The sequence below is a fragment of the Cynara cardunculus genome (assembly GCF_001531365.2).
Source record: "Cynara cardunculus var. scolymus isolate 2C chromosome LG 15, CcrdV1, whole genome shotgun sequence".
NCBI lineage: Eukaryota > Viridiplantae > Streptophyta > Magnoliopsida > Asterales > Asteraceae > Cynara > Cynara cardunculus.
Genome location: NC_037542.1, coordinates 8,565,095 through 8,585,310, shown reverse-complemented (window position 1 = coordinate 8,585,310; position 20,216 = coordinate 8,565,095). Strand labels below are relative to the sequence as shown.

The following is a 20,216-nucleotide window of genomic DNA, read 5'->3' as shown; positions in this document are numbered from 1 at the left end:
ATTACACCTTTACCCTTCAAACCAACCGGTGTGACAATTTTGATAAAGTATGAAGAAAAAAATACGCAAGAAACAACTTTCTGGATGGATGTTATTGTAAACTATTGAAAAGTCTGGGGGTGGATTTTGTAAATTATTCTGAATTCTTCTATAATAAAAAGCAAAGGATATTTAATGTGCAAATCGAATCCCTCCTCCTTCTCTCTCCATAATCAAAATGGAATTCTTCGAGAAAGCCGTTGCCGTAAGACTCAAAAGCAGTCTCGACAAATACCTCGTCGCCGGCGACGACCACGAGACAGTCCGGCAAAGCAGCAGCGCCTCCGCAACACGCGCCGCTGGGTGGCTGATCGAGCATGTTGAATCAAACGGTCACGTCATCCGTCTCAAAAGCTGTTACGGCCGTTACTTAACGGCCACCAATACGCCTCTCCTCTTCGGCATGACCGGCAACAAAGTCATCCAATCGGTGGCGGAAAACACCAAGGACTTATCGATCGAGTGGCAGCCGGTGAGGGACGGCTTTCAGTTTAAGCTGAAGTCGTCCGGAGGAACGTATTTGAGGGCAAACGGAGCGATGCCGCCATGGAGAAACACCGTGACGCATGACGGTAGTTTTACGAGTGCAACGAATAGTTGTATTCTGTGGGATGTTGAGGCTATAGATATACCGGATGATGAAGAGGATAATAATGATCGTAATTTATCCATCGTATCAAGTTATTCGTCGGCCTCCGGTGAACTTTCCGGCAGGGAGCTCGGATCGCCGATATCAGTCCACTCTTCCCGCTTCTCACCTCGGAGCCCTACCCTATCGATGATGAAGGTACTTTTCTTCTTTTTTTGCTTCTCCAATTAAATATTTGATTATTTCTTATCACAAAATAACGATTAACAAATTACTTAAAGTTGTATTTTTATTATAATTCAGCACTTTTTACTATTATATCGTATAATAATATTTTAACAAATATAATATTTAATGATGTATATTTTTAAAAATAACTAATTATTGTTTATCTATAAAGTTCAGATATTTTATTTAACGCTTAATTCGAATAATTGTTAGGTTATTGTTCAAATATGTGAAGTTTATTCATAATCAAAATAATAAATGAATCCTATGACTGATATTAATATAAAATGTCTTTTCATAAATATAATAAATATAAATAAATTTTATAATATATCTAGAAAAGAAAGTGTTTTAATTGAATTAAACATATATGGTATGTGTATGATATGTAGGTATTAATGGCAAAATCGGGAATTTTTTTAATATTTTCGAAAAACATGTTATACTTTTTTAATTATGTTTGTCGTAGAAGGTGTTGTAACTATTCTAACTTTTGTATTTTTTGTTTTATTATAAAGTATTTTTTTAAAGAAAACTAGTTTACTATAAAATATATGTAATTAATAAAAAGTTATTCATACATTTGAAATAATTATAATCAAAACAATCATAAGTCAATGTTATAAATATATATGTCCGTTTTAGTTGACTAATTGTATGGTTAAACTGTAGTATTTAAAGACAGTATGATTAAATCTAATCGATTCTTGATAAGACACATTATGTTTATAAAAATATTATTCACATTTAATGATTAAAAATGATTGTTTTTTAATATAATAATATATTTAGTAAAGAAAAAAACATTGAAACATAAAATCCCACTTGGAGTTTGGACCAAATGTGTGAATGGGAAGGGAAATTAAAGTAATGGACCTCCTAAGAAAGTGTGTATTGGCCACTAAGATGTCAAAATTCCAAGGGCAGGCAATGGTGGATGGTAAACATGGTCATCATACATCATCCATCATGTTAGTGGACATGTAAGATGCATGCACACCTCTACCAATGCTCCACTTGAAGTGAAGATATACCACCTTTTCCACACACCATTTTTTGATTATGTTTTCTCCTTTTGAGGGTGGACATGTCATTTCACTATTATTTAGATGATCAAATCTTTAGTCTACTTTAGCTTAAAGTTTGAGGGGTTTTTTATATGGGTTAAATTAAATATTGTTCTAGTTTCATTCTAACGTATGATACAAGATTTGGAGTAAATTAAATTACTTAACGAACGATAGCATTTGATTAAATTAATCATACGGTAAAACTAAGTTGTTAGGGGTTATACATTAGTTTATTTGATCATAAAATTGATAGAATAAATGATATTTGTATTCATTTGGATTCTTTGGTATCTGTGGACATGGTTTAATCATCCAAAACTAAAAAATTCGGTGACAATGAGAATCTGATTCATTATCATCTTTACTAGTGCTAAGCGATGGACCAAATTTTTGACCCTCCTCCCACTCAAAAGAATTACGATACAAAAATCTGAAACATGTGAGATATTATATTACCAATCAAATGAAATGGGGTTAATTTTTCTGTTGATCAACTCTTTGAACAATTAAATTTGTTTGTTACAAGCTAACTGTTACTATTGTAAGGCTTGATTCAAATGAGAACTATAGATATTTCAAGTACTAAGAAACCATCTATTAATTTCTTTTATTGTTCATGAAGAATAATGAATATTCATCATGAATACTACATGAAATAGATAGTTACCCGGTTATTAAAATATTTATGGTTTTCATTTGAACAGTTGAACATATCTCTTGTATTGTATTATGAAAGAAATATGTTAACAATCACAAGAAAGTACAAGTTTGAATAAATTATCAACATACCAATATAAAAAAAAACTATCATATTTTTTACTCTCTTTTTTCTTTCTCCAATTCATTCTTGAAAAGTAAAAAAAAAAATGTGATTTATTTGCAACGATGTACAATATTTCCAAAGTAAAAGTGGTTTACTAAACTGTTGGGAGTGTATTTATCAAGTTAAAGATGTTGAAGGGTATAGAATGGAATATATCAATAGTTGAGGGACAGTTCTGCAATTTGAAAAAGCTGTGGGGCTTTACATGTACGGAACCTCTTGAGGGTGGTATGGTTCATGTAGCACCTACATATATTCCCTCACACGGTCTCTCGATTTCCATGTGTGAATCTTATCGGAAATTGTGACCAAAAGTTTATGATTTTTGTATAATCTTTGCTTGAAAGAAAGAAAATAGTGTAAACTAGTTTATCCAAAATAATATCTTTAGTTTTTATAATTTTGAAATTATAATCAGATTATATTAAAAAAATATTATCAACTTAAAATCTGATAAGTTTACAGATCTTAAATATGTTTTAATTAAATTCATAACTATATAACATAAAATGGGTTTATATTTATGGGAAGATAATAAATTTAATTAAAATCTTATTTAAGGTTTATATATCTAAAAATCTTCATAGAAAGTAAATTTAATTAATAATATATGTAAAATAGAAATTAATAAATAGATAGACATTTAGCCATTAATGTCGATATAACCTATCCCATATGCAGAACATATATTATTGCTTGATTTAAATACATATTTATTAATTGTTTTCTATTTCCATTTAATCATTCTTTCTATGTTTGGTTATATAGTTCTTTTGGAACTCCAAGTCTCGAATAAATTCCATTGGTGTGCCACGATCTTTCCAATTAGAGGTCCGTTCCATTTCGTCGTTTATTATGATATACCTTTAAATCACAAAAAATATAAAATTTAGACTATTTATTAAAAAAACACGTTATTTTTGTTGGTCGTTAAACCGCAAACCGGACACGTCATCATCTCCGTTTTTAATACCGATCTGAAAATGGGTGAAGATTTTTTCATGACACTACAATTTCATCACTTATAATTTCTGGGTTTTTGGATCTTTTCGCAGAAACTTCCACTTTTCCGGTTGAAGTTCTCGATGAAGTTGATCAAACCAAGGCGTCTGGTAGAAGAATCAGGACCACCGGTGGTGGAACTCCTCCGCAACACCAAGACGGTCCGGCTAAGGAGCCGCCACGGCAAGTTTCTCCATGCCGATTACGACCAAGAGTCTGTTTCCCAAGACCGTCATGGCACCACCAAGAATAACTACTGGAGCATCGAGTTTGTCGAAAATACTCCCGACAATGTCACCATCATTCGCCTGAAATCGTGCTACGGTAAGTACTTGACGGCATCCAACCACCCTTTCTTGCTCGGATTGACCGGAAAGAAGGTGCTACAAACGGTGCCGAGCCGGCTTGACTCGTCGGTGGAGTGGGAACCTCTGGGGAGAGGGAAACAGGTGAAGCTGAAGACGAGGTATGGACACTATTTGAGGGCTAATGGCGGACTTCCGCCGTGGAGGAATTCAGTTACACACGACATTCCTCACCGAACCGCCACCCAGGATTGGATCATGTGGCAAATCGATATCACGGTCCAGTCGCCGCCGGCACCAAGACTGCCGCTGCAGTTGGTTCCTTATGCAGATTCTTTTACTTCCTCTGAACCCGGTTCGCCCTCCACTAATTGGTCAAAGTCCCCTACTTTCTCCAATCAAGAGGTATAATTGAACTTTTTTTTTTAAACAATCTTCTTAATTATCTGAAATTTTGATGACTCTGTTCAATTCTGTAGACTCAAGTTTTGAAATGTTTTAGGTGTAATTTTTTTTTTTATTAACCTGGATATCCAATCCGCTATGCAATCTTACTAATCTCAGACCCACCACCTGTTTAGGTTTAGGTGTCTAATTTGAAAAAGGGTTTTTGTAAATCTTACCCTCATGCTATACCTGAATGAGATATACTGGATTTATATTTGATTTGACTGTTTGTTATTTTTTTTTTGGTTGGTTTTCAGTCGATTGACTCACCGCTGAAGAGGGAAGAAGGTCGAGCAATATATTACCATGTGGTCTCAGATGACTTTGAGGACAGCGACGAAGATGAGCACGGGTTTTGCATTAGTTTCAAAGGGAACCGAGTTAATGAGTTGACTCGAAAGTTAGAGGAAGAAACTCGACTACACAACATAACTGTCTGTTCTCCAAGTCCACTGGATGGGAAGCTTTACCCGCTCCAATTGGAGCTTCCTCCCAACAACTTCACCATGAAAGTTGTCGTCGTTCCAAATTCCTCCCAAGGTGAGAGACAATTACGCATCAAGGGTTAGTTGACAAACGTTGAATAAAGTTTTGTTACTGAAGGATACTAAAGAACCAGTTAAGTTAACGAGTGAGTATAATAAATCAATCAAATTTGTTATAGATGTCATGTCAAAACTGTCTGACATTTTAATTACAACAAATTTGATTGGGTTGTTGAATTTCCTCGAAGGGGAAAATCGTACTAGTATGTTGTATAGAGTTCTCAAGAAGAGGATTTTCAAGGTCTTTATCTTACAATAATGTTATTAACAGTCGAGTTGAGTCGAGCTAGGGTTGATCAAGTAACTTAGAATTACTCAGGTAAACCTAGGGTTTCTAAGTTGCAATCTCGCATTTAGGAATGATCCGTTAATCATTGGGATGCGACAACTGAAACAAATATCGCCACTCAATGTTAGGTTTTTAAGAAAAGAGGACGGTACTACCTCCGACAAATTTAGTGTTTAGTTTTCCTTTCAAGTGTCATATGGAATAAGTGGCTTATTATAGGTACTTGTGCAAGCGTCCCGGTGTTTGTAGCTATCTATACAAGGGCTTATTGTAACCAGTGACTTTATGAACACTTGATGTTGCAAGTTATTATGTTATGAGATCTCTGCTTTTCTAGCTATCTATTTTGTTATGATGCACATGTATCATGAATGTTTAAGTTGATTTTACAAAATTTGGATGAAAGTTAATTCTTCAACGAGTAGAGAAATAAGATAAGACTGCAAATCAAAGCCTAATTCTTTTTTAAACTAATCGCTTGTTATAATGATATGATTAACCATGTTCACATATGAATATGTCATTTCGAGATCTAGCCACCTCAATGCTTAGAAAGTAGTACTCCGACATTCCGTTTAAAAATTGTCTTACAACTAGACATGTGGCATATACATCATAAATGTGCAATTCATGATAAATAAAAATCATATTCACCATGAATGTGTTATATACTGAATGACACATGACGCGTCATGGGCAGTTCCCGGTTCTTAATCAAATTTGGGTTCTTAACATAACTTTCCTCGACTCTCTTATTATGTTCCTTTTGAAATGAAAAGAAAAATATAGAGTAGTCATATTCATCCCGAGTCATGTCATATTTCGCTAATGCTTAAGAAAATCAAAAGAACTGCACATGCATCAAGGAAATCTTTTTGAATGGATGGTCGAAAGCATACTGCAAGTACAACAGGACTAAGGGGTTGTTTACCCAATTTTTTTATTAAGTCTTGTATGGATAAATTTGTCTATCTGGATAAATGGGTGGTATTGTTTATTTTTCTTATTTGAACCAACAGTCTGAATAACATAAATGACCGATTTACCCCCCAATATTAATTATTTGAACATCAAAACAAAAAATCATAAAGAGGTTGACGATGGTATGTCTCATTTGAAAAAGAGGCGATGCTTTAAATAAAAGGCAGAGGTGTCCTTTTTGTGGCTGAATGGAGACAACACACCATTTCTATCTGTGCGATTAAGTCATATTCTATACGAATAAGTCGTAAGTAAACAAGCCAAATAAATTGTGCGAATAGGCCAGATAGATCAATAAGCCTAATTAAGCCACAAGTAAACAGTCCCTAAATGCCTCATCAAAATCTTCCTTAGAGTAACCTTTACCAATGAGACCAGTAACAGGGTCATCCAGTAGCCTTGTTTCAAACCTTCAAAATGGTTATAAAGTAATATCTGAATTTGGCAAGAAACTAACAATTGCCATTTCTTTTTCTTTTTCTTGTTTTTCATAATAACAACAATAACTGCTTTAACAAGTAGGTTATGTTTCTTTATTTTCTCAACTCACCCCAGAAGTAGAAATAGAAATGGGGTTGTGAGTTTTCAACTACACATCTCTAACCAACCTAACTGCAAGATATGCAGGCTCTGGGGATGCACCTCGTGTGTGTCGTTATTGCCATCAAAACTCGACTTCTTGAGGTAGTCTGGCTCGTCCTGAATACACATACTGCATCTCCTCCGTCCATGTCTGCAAAACCAACCAACATCCCAAATTATCATTACAATTTACAACAACTACTACTCTCAAATTTTAATCATGAAAAATCTCATACCTGATGACGGAAGGAAATCCTCATTCGGGGTACATTTGTCTTTTGTATATCATTTCCTTCAGGTCCTCTCTTGAAATATTTCCCACCAAGCCAATGTTCCTGCAATTACCCACAACACCTAAATTTCTTTCCGAAATTTTATCTATCATTCAACAAAACACTTTACACTTGCTCATCAATGCTCAAAACACAATGAAAATATTATAACATACTTGAAACTTGACATTTTAAAGACTTGTTTTGTATATTATTCGCACCTTAATTTTACTTCTTTTCTTTACCGTTTGCCAAATCTAGTGTTCCTCCTGCTTTATTGGTTTGTTGTTTGGTTGCACCCACTTTGCTGTTATATTACCATACTTGTCCCCTATTATCTTTTGTTCTACACACATCCTACCCCTACCTCTGTTTGGGTGTTGGATATATAATGGGGTTCATTTGGTTTCTTTTGGATTTCCTTCTCTAGAATGAAAGAGTATATATAATTCATATGTTGCTTGATTATAGTAATTACTGGTATCGATGTCATTAACAAAGTTTACATTGTCAATTTAAAATAAACACAGCCATTTAAGAAGAAATAAATTATAAAATGTTGGTAAACTTTGTGGCTAAAACAGTGCACCTTGGCTGCATGTGAGAATCCAGACTGGTAAACGGAGTTTCTTGCTATCTCACAAAGGTCACAGGAACTTAGCTTCCAAACCTGAAAGGCATGAATGATTATGTAAGGCAAACAACAGATAACAGAATAATACAACACAGAGGAGAGGAGGAATTAGACCTTGGCTGCAACACCGTATTCTTCCACCAGAGGTTCTTTTGTCAGATGAATTTGAAGTGGATCATCGGTGGAGAGTGAAACATTCAAGCCACGCTGGAAGAACATGGGAAATGGGTTGCGATGGTAGTCCAGGAAAAGGGAATTATTGCTCAGTGGAGACATAGCCAATCCGATCTGAAACGTTAAATTAATTATTAAATACTGAGACAAGATGGTATCAGCCCCCAAAGCTAGGTCCGTCATCCATTGACTAATCAAAGCAGAAACATAAAATTAATTACTCTGTCCAAATAAATGTCCACGGTGAAAAAGGAAAACAGTCTTAGAAATGTGTAAATACTACACTTTTTAATTAAATAAGAGCATCCGGTAAGCTTTTTGTTAAAGCTTTCTCCAAAATAGTGGGACCCACAAATTTTGGGTAGCCAAGTAAAACAAGCAAAAAAAATTGAAAGCTTGTCCTTACAACACAAAGGCCGCTTTTTCTGTCAAGGAGATTTTCCATAATCTTAGATGACAAAAAAGCTCCATCGTGAATGCTCTAACCAACAATTTTACCTTTAATAATAGAGGGAGTAATGAAGCTCTCCATCTTATAATCAAGGGTAGAATTGGAAGATCGGCGCTTACTTCTGAAAGTGGACATTTATTTGATACAATCTCGAGATAGAAAAAATGGACACTTATTTTGGGATGGTGGGAATATCGACTCCGTAGCTAATTTCATAATGATGCTTGCACAAAAACACAAATTATTTAGAAAGCAGCAGAAAAGGGAACCAAGTTGAAGGTTGATCAGTCTTATTAGCCTCCAAAGGTAGGTAGGCGAGTCACTGGCTAACCTGAGCAAGGTAGTACAAGTACTGCAATACAGGAGATTTCCGCAAATTGATCCCATGAGAAATATTATGGCATAGAAGGAAGCCAGCTGCTAAATGGTCGATATCACCTGCCTGCATGGATTGTAACATAAAATAAAGTCCAACCACCATGGAAAAAGCGATAAATTAAAGGTGAGAAATGGCAGTGGAAGTTGGTAACCTCTCCGCAATGAGGCCGCAGTCTAATTGTTGGCAGTCCTTTTGATTCACGGAGCTGAGAAGAACATAAGCTTAATTTAGTCAAATTCAAGTGGCTACAGTAGATGCCCAGATAAGAGAAATTCACCCATCCAACCCAAGGGAACTTTGAGGGTGGGAGTTTAAGGCTTCAAACCTCATAGAAGAAGGATGTTTGTGTCTACTCATCCGATCAAACAAATTTAAGAAGTAACAAAAAGTACTAACCTTGTTAAGGGTATAGAGGTTGGCATAGCAGTAATACGCGTAATACGAGTAAGCAGGATTGAAATCGTTTGTCCATTCAGCTGGTGTGGGCATGTGCTTTGTGGGGCGCCTTTCAGGCTTGCTTTCATCATCCACAAGATCAAGGCCGACCACCTATCATGGAAAAGAGAATCATGCCCAAAGGAAAACAGCAACTCATGTTCTAGAAATACCTTCCTGTAGAAGATTTCTCAACTTCTTCTAACTTTACAAAATATACTGCATAACGTATCAGCAATCAAAAATGAAATTATGCAGCAACTGTAGAAGTCCTTATAAATTTTGTGCTCAGCAACTCAAACACGGTCATATGTCTACTAGGAACTGATCTAGCGCGGTTTTTTTTCTGCCGTTTGGATTTTTAATCTAAAAAGAGTATTCAAAAGTAAACTGAGCTCATGCCATCAAAATTCAATTAAAAGACCTAGCAATCCAATCAGTATCTTACCATCTAACACTTTCGAGAATCTAATGCGAAGACTTGAAACGATGCAAATAAAGACAATGAATACTAAATCCGGAATGTATAGCAACTTATGAAGAACAATCTCTCTTCTCTGTAGAACCATAAAGAAGCAGAAGATTGTATGAATATGCATCATATAACACATCAAAATGGGTGTTGGAGACCTGTCAAACAGGGTTTCCTTATTCACTTAAAGCCTGGAATCTAACATTAGAGTTAGTACAGAATATTATATTTAAAAAATAGTATACTTTACCTGCATTAGGAAAATGTGCAGCTGAGGATGAGATTTCGGATCAACCGAGACTTCAAAAAGTGGAATGAACACATTGTCCAATATATTCTGAAAGGATGTAACTGTTCCCATGCTCTTGTAAATGTTATATAGTCGTGGAAGCTGAACAGCAACCCCCAAGAAAAAAATAACAAAACATGTAGATAAGTCAAGTGTGTTAAAAAGACCATACTCAAATGAAGCACAATGAGTTTCCTGAATGAAACTTGTCTTTCTAATGAGAGAAATTAAACAAAGCTCATAAGTAATTTCTCCTATCATCATGAAGCAGCAAAAGCGCTTAAAAGAAATTACATACAAGAACAGATATTTCCAAACATGCAGTTCCACCAAACACGACACAAGTTCATAAGCTAGAGCCTAAAAAGGTTCATCACCAAATACGACACAAGTTTCTTGCTATCTCACAGAGGGTTTAGGATCATTCTTACAGCATGATTTTACTACTTATTTATGAACTCTCAAAATTGTATATTTTTGCTTTTCGAAGACAACTCATGCTAACACAGTCACAATTCATCTTGCTCCACACATGTTAAAGCATAAAAAAAGACCAAAGCGTCCTAGAAGGTTGTCTGGGAAGCTGGAACCAAAAGATAAAGGGATGTGCTTAATTAACGTTTTCAGCTGTGCTGTGCACGTATAATCTGCTCCTACAACCTAATGAAGGTGCCATAAGCCTTGAGCCATCTCAAACTTAAAAGGATAAGAAACAATGATATTTACAAAATCACAATTAATTAAGTGAACAATATACATGTTTTCAACAAGGATTCAATTGAATAAGCAGAAATCAGGTTCATAAAGAGAATGGTAAATGCAGAAGGCTCTCTTACCAGAGAGGTCTCAGAATTGTCTAACAAATATAGGCTTACTCCATTTTCAAAGAAACCAACATGCTCATCACATTAGATTACAGAAGAGCAAGCATGAAATTGCTTCAAAGCCATGTTGTAGGTAAGGGGGTGTTTGGTTAGAGGTATTAAGCAGTAATTATTGGGAATGAAAATAAAAGAAACTGTTTGGTTTTATATAATATAATAATTCTATTCCCCCAGAAGCCTAAATTTTCATTCCAGGTTAAACTGGGGGAATGAAAATTCATTCCCATTTTCATACCCTGTTCATCTTCATTCCTCTGTCAGAACCAAACGCCCCCTAAGTTCCAATGCTCACAAACAAACAAATCATTGCATACAGTACTATTCTTCACAGTTTGAACGAAGTTCCCAACACAACATTCTAAAAAACAAAAATACTAAGAATTTGAGGATGCATGTATTTTTACATACTTGAATAAGCCAAACAGCATTCTCACTGTAAATTGAATTGTTGATGAACCAACTCGCCAACTGATCCCATTCACTCTGCTTCCTTCCATATATGGACACCCTATACTCTGCCACCTGGAAGGAAAAAGGCATAATCTTAAACTCGCCCAAACTTCTCTAATACAAATTCATTGATGTACTTAAGTACAACATTGTCGTGTATGTGGAAAATATAGATGCTTCTTTGAGCAAACAATAGACTAGTATGAAATGCTAAAATAATAGCATCGTATAAACCATATGAAGCCTTCAATACACATCGATAAAACTGTTTCAGCATTTGGGTAACCACACCTGGTATTTACTTGCATCAAGATCTGATAAAACTTGCTTCGTCAATTCTCCCAGGAAACGACCTGAGATGATAAGGATAAGTATTTTTCTTACATGACAGATTTTGATACAAGAAATAAAGTGAAAGATCAATGACGATTGACGAATACGCTACAAGTTAAAGGAAAACAAATAAATAGGTCTTGAAGCAATAAGGAATACTACTAGTTACTAGTTAGGAAGCATCAACGTGATTCCACATTTCCACTATCAAGACTTTTAATAAATACACAAATACGGCAAAAATATTCTGGTAAGTTGCACAAAAATATAATACAGTTGGTTTAATAACTAACAGGAAAAGGGTTATCAGGTAGCATTGTCCTGATAGAATGCTTCAGAAATATTACCAACTCTTTACTAAGTTAAATCATGATTGTCAGAGAGCAAAAAATGTTTGCTTGACCTTTAAACTAATAAATGTATACTCTTTAAGACTTTTTCTTGAAAGTGCCGTTAAGCTTCAATCACTCCATTCAATTGTATTCAAACTTCAGTTATTAGAGCATGTCATTAGTCTATGCACCATACTAATCCATTTCAAGTTCCTTCAACAACTCAATGTCCATTCGAGACTGCTTGACTTTCACTGTTGCTCAACGTGTTCTGATGTAAGATGCTCAGATTAAAGTCACTAGAGAAGCCAATAAATAATCTCAATGATCGATATGATTAGAGAGAAAAAAATGGCCCATAAAAGTATACATCTGTCATTAGATATTTTGTATATAATGTCCATTTATATTAAGAGTGCGTACTTCATAATTTTGTTAAGAGAGGGAAAAGTATATTAGTATTTTTTACAACAAACAGACCTTGAATCAAATTGTCTTGTTTTAAAAAGATTTCTCTGAGTCTGCTCTGTCCACAAGGATTGTACTTGAGATTGAATTTGTCAAACCGGTGAAATGTACTCTTATCCGCATGCACATCCAATAAGTCAACATTAAGATCATACCTGAAATCAACTTCTAGTCATGAGATAAACACTTTATGAGGTAATGAAGATACACAGTTTACTACCAACCCGGTTAAGTCCAAGCTCTCAAAAACTTCTTTCAGTGTCAGATATTGTCCATCACGAAATATGACAACCTGCAAAAATCATGGAACCGCAACCACAGAACATAACTCGATAACTATGTCATTCACTACAAGCAAATAAATTTGTATCTCAAATTGATCCCCAATCAAGGACAAGTAAACGAGTGAAACAATTCGATAACTATGAAGAGCATACCTCATCAGGTTCTTTCCTTAACTTAGACTTAATGAAGCGCAGAAGGTGCTTCTGGTTCATGCAAGCAGAATGATGCACATGGGTGTCAACTTTTCTGATATTGTAGAAATCACGATGGGGTGCACTCTTTTGAGCCAGAAACTCGCTATCTGCGTTCACTAACAGATGAAGACGGAATTTCTGCATGGTATTCAATATAAGGACACAATGATAAATTTAAATGAATCAAACACAGGAACAAACTTCTAAAAGAAATATCAGAAAACATACCTCCTCGAGAAATCTTAGTCGATGATAACATGCAGATCGAACATTTCCAACAGAGATTATTTTGAGAATGTGATGCATGTCAGTGAAAAAAGTCGTCGCACTTGCAACAGGGAAGAGATCAACTGAATCTGAAATTTGAAAAAAAAATCATCTGTTTAAGTATCATATATGAAAAATTAAACCATGTAACTGAATCTACAAGTTAATGAACTTGTGCAATCTGGCATTAACCTGATTGATCAGGTTTGTTTGTTGGACTTACCATTTTCACTGGCATAAACATGTACAATACCATCTTCCATCCTGAAGTGGTGCTGCTTGCAATTTAGAGAAACGGCAACAAATCAAGCAGAAACGATAAAATAATAATGACTTGGTTGATTGCCTGGGAATTAGAAGAGCTAAAGACCAACTTACTTTAGTTGATTCAACAGGTACAAATCGAAATGGATCTCTTCTAATATCAGATAAACAAGAGTCTCCAGCATGTGTTTGCGTCCATGGAACATTTTTTTCCCTGAACACATATTTTTCCCGCAAGTCTAAGCATTCGCGTATCATTTTCCTTACCTCTTCCTCTTCAAGATTCAATGACTCTGGATACAGAAAAGATAGTTGAAGAAGTGGAAAGGGCACATAAATAGGTATGTAAACCATAGAATTTGACATGGGACATTGGGACCACACGAAAAGCTTTTTAGAGACCTACAAAAAAGTTGGATCCAAGTAACTAGCAAGAACAACTTTAAAATTATGACTTCGATCGAGGCTGGAGGATTAGTAAAGTACTGAAGTTGGATAACTAATAATAGACGCAGTCCCTTCTTAGTAAGGTAATACTTTGAAAAAAATAATAAGAAACTACAACATCTTTTAACAGAGGAGGTGCTGAAGTAAAGCTCTAGAAGAAGATAAAGAGAACAAATAACAATTCAATAAATCAGCTGGCGATTGGAAACACCAATCCAGCCGGCCATGGAGCGATACTAGTCTTAGACATTTTCAAAGCAATAAAGATCTTGATACCAAAAAAGCTTGAAGGAACAGAGGCAAGAATACTAGACTGGTGAAACCTTTAGGAAGGAGGCTGAGTACCTTTCATGACAGTTGTTTGTGGTAAAATGAAGTTGGGATCATTGACTGGGATGTTCTCTAAAGAGAGTTCCACCTTCTCACTGCCGTGTTCTACAGTTGAGTTATTTTCTTTTGCAATTTTCCCATTTGAATTAACTTGATTATTGTTTGCATTCTCAGCTTGTGACAGAACCATAGACATACTCTGAATATTCGAGTATATATCCTGAAATAAGATAAAGTGGTGGTTATATTGGTAAATGAGCTTCGTAATCAGATCTATATAAAATATTTGAAGCAAAATAAAATCAGGAAAACACAAAGGGAAAAACAAGATAATCATTATCGACTAATAAAGCAGCCAAAGGTGCCTCCAGTATGGCAGTATTTAAATAACAGCTAATGATCTGCCATGCCAGCCCCATAGAATATGGGCCAGCCTTATAGGTTCTGTGTTCAAAACTCGTACCACAAATAGCGGCTCAGATACTGTCTTCCAGTCATGACGCACAATCAGGAGTCCAAACTTCACACAAAAGGTCATCTTACTTGCATAAAAGAGGAGCTAACCCTCTCCTATGCCTCTCTAGTTTTGAGTACTTTCCTCCATAGTGCCAACAACATCGCTTTCATTATTTATGACATAGCAAGCAATAAACAAGTTTATGCAGATATTCAGGTGGTACATGTAGAGTACACCTAACATGGCGAATAAAAATACAGACAATGATTTTTAACTGTAAAAATGTCGTCTTGATAAAGCTCTAATAATCAAAGACCCATACAACTTCCTTAATGAAACAATGAATTCTGTAACCGGGTCTATGTGAATACATCTTAAATTTGTAAACCAACTGAAAAGCTACAAGATCATAATTGCAAATACAACATGAATGCATGGCAACGTAAGGATATTGCTTATGTAAAAGGACAAATCCATTACGTGTGCAGAAGAGTTTACGCCCTCATCAAAATATTGACTGTCCTCCCCGACAGCAGTCTCAGTTCCATCGTCGTCAGAATCATCAGCACCATCATATGCATAGCTACCTGGTGATCTTGGTGTATGAATTCTACCAAAAGAACCCACCCTCATCTTAGGATTAGATTGATTATCATGGTGATGTTCTCCTGCAAAACAAAAGTGAATACTTTAGTTAGATCATTCTAAGAACAGGCAACACATGCTACTATAGATATCCTGTGGTCCTACATGACTTGGAGGTGATTACGCTAAGTATCAGCTTGTTCCATTTGCAGGATATTTTTCTCATTTTCCCTTACAGTTTGCAGGACTTTGTGATAATTTATTAATCAAAATTTTGCTATATTCCTGGAAGACAACATGAAAATAGAATGGTAAGACAGGTCTCGGCATCCTGCTACAATTTACTGGTACAAACCAACTGCAGCATACAGGTATAAATGTTTCTAATACATCATCAAAAAGGTTCAACTGAAACAGTCTGTATAAGTTAGGCCTTAGTCTTACTGATTCACATTTGTCCAACTTCGTTGCTTTTGATGATTTTAAGTTGTCTTATTCCACACGGCCAAGGGATGAACCATGCTATTCAGATTTCAGGTTTACATTTCAATTCCCTGTTTTTCTTGGATATAAAATTTATTATTAAATAAGATATAACCAAATTAGGTGACATGTTTCTGCCAATGCAAGAATTTGAAAAAAGAGGCTGTCAGCAGACAAATGTATCCAAACTCTCCTTGGACCTCTGGAATCAAATACAAGGATAATAGATCTTGTGAAATTTTATCATACTTCCGTTGGTCTTATCCTCACACAATGTTGTGGTGTTGCTGTTCTGCTTTGAGCCCTCATTTACAAATTGCTATTACCAATCAAAACAGAAACTTCTGAAATGCTTTTTGTAAGGCACGGCCTAATCAACATTCATGGACGTACTAAAGTTCTATGGAAATGTATATCTGAAGGCAACAACTCCAGCAATTTAAGAAGTTCATGAAGCTCCTTGAGCTCTTTCTAAACAATTACTGTTATGGCGTAACCTCGTGGTATTCCTGTTAGACAAGATCAAAAACCCAGCTTGCTGACAAGAAAATCATTTTGTAATAATCCTCACAAACTAAACTCCTATTGAGCCTCCTACCATTCAATATTGGATAAACCCATTGTTAAATATTTGAAACCACAAGTTCTACATTCTAAACTTTATGGCAATGAGAGTAACTAGCAAGCACAACGTAAAACCATATTATAACAATAGCCACTCCATTGATCCCAAATAAATTCTTTGACCATTTGATCAACTACCTTGACATTGGGTGTTTGCTATTATTGGATGATCAGAATCACGGAGGTTGCAGCAAATATCTGAGCGCATGAAGCACTAGCTTACTTTCGGAGAAGAAAGGAGGAATTTGCTATCGAATCCATAATTCTTTTTTCTTCGTCATTTGTTTTCTTAGTTTCATCCTGCATCACTGTGCCACTCAGGTAGAAATCCCTGGAACCTATGGGCTTGCAGCTCAGTTTTTGAAGTTGAAAAATAGCCTTCTAGCGGAGAACAAAACTATAAATTCATTTCTTCATTTTTCCAGCAGAAAAGTGGCCCAAAAGGAGTACTGCTCTTCTTAAAACAATGTCAGATAGTTACGAACTAATTACAGATTAAGTAACACGGATCACTAACGTAGCAGCTTAATAATATAATGAAATCAGAAACAAGAAAACATACCTTGTCTTTGATTCATTCGAAGAGGTGGCAAGTTATCAGAAACTAGTTTCTCCAAAGAACCAAACGACACCGGTTTACCCACTTTTTCACTCATCCATTCATTAGCCAACCCTACATTCGGCAACGAACAGGACATACCATAAGAATGATTATTCATCACATAAGCACCAGCACCATCGTCGTCGTCGTCGTCGTCGAGATAACTTCTATTATCAGCATCAATATCTCCATCTTCATATCCAGAAAACTCTTGGTGTTCGGGGTAGTTACGATCGGGGCGTCGACGGAGCTTGATGAGGCGATCGATGACCTGATCAACACTGCGCTTGTGTATGTAAAAAGCTGAGATGGCCATTACTGAAGCTCCAAATAAAGTTGCTAATGCAAAATGAATCGGAGACAATGGCGATGAAGCTGATGAATCCATTTTGGTAAAGCTTTGAATGTGTAGCAGGGTTTTGATCGAGGGTTTTATTTTATCAGCAGGGAGGAGAGATGAACTGATGAAGGGACGAAGATAGTTTGCTCACGTGTCTTCATGTATGGGCCATTGGGCCTACATATAGAAATATGGACGACTTCTTTCTGGCCCAAATGCGACCCCATCATAAATTCTTCAAAAAATAATTGCAAAAAGAGTGTTTAAAAAGTGGATACAAATAGTGCCCAGGACCGGCAAAGGTCCGGCTCATATAACCGGTTATGGCACCGAAAATTGGGATCAGCTGGGATTTTTGGCAGTTTTATGGATAGGATATTTTCATAGAATACACATCAATTAACAAATATATAATTAAAGGAAAGCTTTTGTACAAACCGGTTATACTTAATTGTGTAAGTTGTTATTTTTTATGTTTTTAAAAGTTAATTATGACTCGATTAAACGATTTTGTTTGTTTTCTAAGGATTTTTGGACCTTGCGTTGTTTGATAACTTGATTAAAATTCATAAACCTTGAAAATATAAATGTGACGTTTATTTTTTAAGAGGTACTAAAGTATTATTTCACTTCTGATTTATGAGAGGTTGTGTTGAAGTTTGAAAATAAAAAATAAAAAAAATATTATTAACCATATAAAATAAAATAAAAATCTTTATATAATTTAAGATTTTTTAATTTTTTTAAAATTATAAAGCAAGGAGTATTTTGGTTATCCCGAGGTTAATGGAAAATCTTTATTTTGAAGAACTAGTTGCGTATCTGTGTAATGCGGCGGGATGCGTGAATTTTAACGATTTTGAAGTTTCACTGGTTTTATTATAAAAGATTTAACGATGATATAAGTTACACTTGGTCTTTACATATTAATACAATTTGAATAAATAAGAGTTATGATTCCAATTACAGTCTATCGATGAAAAAATTGTATGACAGCTTAAAATCCAACATATTTAAACGATTCCACAAATATGTTCGATTTACACCAAGAGTAAAGAATCAAGAGATCAAGAGTTCTAGAGAAATTGAATGAGAGAACTTTTAATAACTATGAGGAATATCAGTTTGAATCTCACAGTGGGGGATGAGGAAAGACATAGAGGTATGAGAGGGTGAAGACATGAGTGAAATGTGTCAAAAATATTTTGGAAACATGAAAAGAAAAGATAATATGCATTGGTAACTTGTACTATGCGTTATTTTAATTGTAAATTAAGAGACTTTAAGATTGAATACATAAAGTAGTAGTACTTAATTAATGCATTATGAGCTGTTTTTAAGACTTTGTACTTTGTGCATTAAAAATTGTTTTTAAGACTTTTGATAAATCTGATTTATAATTTTGAAGAATGAGTGTTGGTATAAAAAGGTAAAATATTACTAGTCGGCTAAATGACTACATTCAATTCGAAAACAAACCTACTTATATGAAATATTTGTATATATCAACAAAGATGAAACACATACGATGTGATATTGTGAGAGTTAAGTATTTTAAAGTCTTGATGTGTGGTTTGATTTTGGTTAACCCCATATTAATGAGACATCTTTAGTTTGAAAAATGTACGTAGATATGTGAAAATATGATGTTTTCCTTTTAAAATGATAAGATTAATAACTACATTTTGCAAAACAAACAAATTTATATGAATCTTTGCAACTTTATCTTTATCGATCAATCTTTATATATTTAAAAGGAAAACCAAGGATGATGATGACTTGACAACTTGACGTTTGAGTAATCCTCAAATCTAGTATCAAAATTCTAAAAACTCTAAAAAAATTATATCAGACTCTAACAACTATCTATTTTGGCCAATTTCACTATTGACTATATTATTAAAATATTCAATATATTAAATAAAATATTATTTCTCTCTGCTAAACATGTAATTGCAATGTTAAAAAGGTTTAACTTTTTCAAAAAAAATTTATTACCAGTTTGACATCGGTATAAGTTATTTATCTACATACTCAAAAATACTTGTTACCAATAACACACTAAAATAAATCAATAAATTATTTTTATAAGTAATCCCAAACATCAAAATTCCTCAAAATCTCTGTTTCGAACAATTTACCCGAGATGCTATTTCATATTTTAGAACTACTTTGAACCCGACTCACACACCCAGTTCACTCCGAAGCCCTTATCCGACACACCCGCAGATTAAGCGGTTCGATTTGGGTATCCAAACCCTTTCACCTTAAGTTTGGCCTGGGCCGCTGTGCTATTCGCTTCTTCCTCAATCACCAGTTCCTCTCAATTGAGTCGATCAATCGTCGTCTCCAGTCTCCACTTCGGCACTGCTGCACTTCCCAGTCCGACGGTCGACGGTGAGTCTCCTACAGTCCCGCACTCCCTCTGTGAGTCGCCATTCCTCCGTGAGTATCCTACAGTCCTACCCTCCTTTCTTTTAGTTGCTTTTCTGATTGGTCAACACTTTGTCACTTTCCGTGTTTTTGGTTTTCTCACTTCTCTGATCACTGATTTACTGCTTAGGTTTAGCTATAAAGTTAAGTTATAATGTTAGAGAATATAGACAATCTCTGTTGTTTTGCTTTTCTGATTGGTCACTTTCTGTTATTTTGGTTTTCTCACTTTTTTGATTACTGATTAGGTTTTAGTTAGTAGTTATAGAGATAAGTTATAATGTTATAGTCAATCTCTGTTGTTTTGATTTTCTGTTGTTGACATTAAGGGTGCGTTTGGTTTGCGGGATTGGAATGGAATTGGGGGGATTTGGATTTGAAATCCATTCCAATCCAGTGTTTGGTTTGCTGGATTGTGAGAAATTGAAATCCA

The 20,216-nt window shown here is 35.1% G+C and overlaps 3 protein-coding genes across 9 annotated transcripts in view; 2 read left to right on the top strand and 1 right to left on the bottom strand.

Moving 5' to 3' along the window:
• Positions 1-217: 217 nt before the first annotated feature.
• LOC112528491 lies at positions 218-5,677 on the top strand. The gene is made up of 4 exons (XM_025139521.1): positions 218-826; positions 3,518-3,580; positions 3,805-4,461; positions 4,761-5,677. The coding sequence occupies exons 1-4, from the start codon at positions 218-220 to the stop codon at positions 5,070-5,072; spliced, it is 1,641 nt and encodes a 546-aa protein (XP_024995289.1). The 3' UTR covers positions 5,073-5,677.
• A 948-nt stretch (positions 5,678-6,625) lies between these two features.
• LOC112527600 (AMP deaminase-like) lies at positions 6,626-17,420 on the bottom strand. Of its 3 annotated transcripts, XM_025138328.1 has the most exons (20): positions 16,972-17,054; positions 15,468-15,587; positions 15,198-15,385; positions 14,276-14,480; positions 13,598-13,776; positions 13,443-13,494; positions 13,181-13,308; positions 12,911-13,090; positions 12,698-12,765; positions 12,486-12,628; positions 11,632-11,693; positions 11,299-11,412; positions 9,968-10,108; positions 9,207-9,359; positions 8,962-9,015; positions 8,763-8,873; positions 7,921-8,094; positions 7,762-7,842; positions 7,137-7,235; positions 6,627-7,051 (listed from the first exon to the last, which is right to left on the bottom strand). In XM_025138328.1, exons 3-20 carry the CDS (start codon positions 15,348-15,350, stop codon positions 6,983-6,985), a joined length of 2,166 nt encoding a protein of 721 aa, XP_024994096.1. In that variant the 5' UTR covers positions 15,351-15,385; positions 15,468-15,587; positions 16,972-17,054; the 3' UTR covers positions 6,627-6,982. The 3 variants fall into 3 exon arrangements, with proteins under 3 accessions (XP_024994095.1, XP_024994096.1, XP_024994094.1); XM_025138327.1 differs by lacking the exons at positions 15,468-15,587; positions 16,972-17,054 and adding an exon at positions 16,548-16,940 and having other exon boundaries at positions 6,626-7,051; XM_025138326.1 differs by lacking the exon at positions 15,468-15,587 and having other exon boundaries at positions 6,631-7,051; positions 16,972-17,420.
• Positions 17,421-19,605: 2,185 nt separating this feature from the next.
• LOC112527578 (TATA box-binding protein-associated factor RNA polymerase I subunit B) overlaps positions 19,606-20,216 on the top strand; it is a 15,219-nt gene continuing 14,608 nt past the window's right edge. For 4 of the 5 annotated variants that reach the window (XM_025138299.1, XM_025138300.1, XM_025138295.1 and 1 more), the window contains exon 1: positions 19,606-19,795. The gene's annotated coding sequence lies outside the window, so the exon portion shown is untranslated. The remainder of the gene's footprint in view (positions 19,796-20,216) is intronic. The other variant, XM_025138297.1, reaches the window with a different exon arrangement.